At 41.5% G+C, this 945-nt stretch overlaps 1 protein-coding gene across 1 annotated transcript; it reads left to right on the top strand.

Annotated features, from left to right (window-relative positions):
- On the top strand, positions 1 to 945 carry LOC125078986 (olfactory receptor 5B17-like). The gene has a single exon (XM_047692289.1). It carries the CDS (start codon positions 1 to 3, stop codon positions 943 to 945), a length of 945 nt encoding a protein of 314 aa, XP_047548245.1.

Genomic DNA, 945 nt, shown 5'->3' with positions numbered 1-945 from the left:
ATGAAGAATAACACAGAGGTGAAAGAATTCATCCTGCTGGGACTAACCAATGCCCCAGAGCTGCAGGGTCCTCTCTTTCTAATGTTTACCCTCCTCTACCTCATCACTCTGATTGGGAACCTGGGGATGATCATGCTGATCCTGCTGGACTCTCGTCTGCACATTCCCATGTACTTCTTCCTCAGTAACCTGTCTCTGGTGGACTTTTGTTACTCCTCAACAGTCACTCCCAAGGTCATGGCTGGATTGCTTATAGGAGACAAGGTCATCTCCTACAATGCATGTGCTGTGCAGATGTTCTTTTTTGTATTCTTTGCAACTGTGGAAAACTACCTCTTAGCTGCAATGGCTTATGACCGCTATGCAGCAGTGTGTAAACCCCTCCATTACACCACCACCATGACGACAGGTGTATGTGCTTGTCTGGCCATAGGCTCTTACACCTTTGCTTTTCTAACTGCTGCTATTGATATTAGAGATACATTCAGTCTCTCTTTCTGTATGTCCAATGTGGTCCATCATTTTTTCTGTGATATTCCAGCAGTCATGACTCTGACTTGTTCAGTCAAGGACATTAATGAGTTGATTCTTATGCTTATTTCAAGCTTTAATATCTTTTTTGCTCTTTTTATAATCTTGATTTCCTACATGTTCATATTTATCACTGTTTTGAAGATACAGTCAGGTGAGGGATACCAGAAGGCTTTATCTACCTGTGCTTTTCACCTTGTTGCAGTTTCTGTGTTTTATGGGACAGTCATTGTCATGTACTTACAGCCAAGTTCCCATCATTCCATGGACACAGACAAAATTGCATCTGTGTTCTATACTATGGTCATCCCAATGCTAAACCCTATTGTGTATAGCTTGAGGAACAAAGAGGTCAAGAATGCTATCAAGAAGTGTTTTGAGAAGACAAGATATTCTTCAGGTTTAATCTTCTAG

This window comes from Lutra lutra, chromosome 10 (assembly GCF_902655055.1).
Source record: "Lutra lutra chromosome 10, mLutLut1.2, whole genome shotgun sequence".
Classification (NCBI taxonomy): Eukaryota; Metazoa; Chordata; class Mammalia; order Carnivora; family Mustelidae; genus Lutra; species Lutra lutra.
This window is presented reverse-complemented; position numbering and strand designations above follow the sequence as displayed.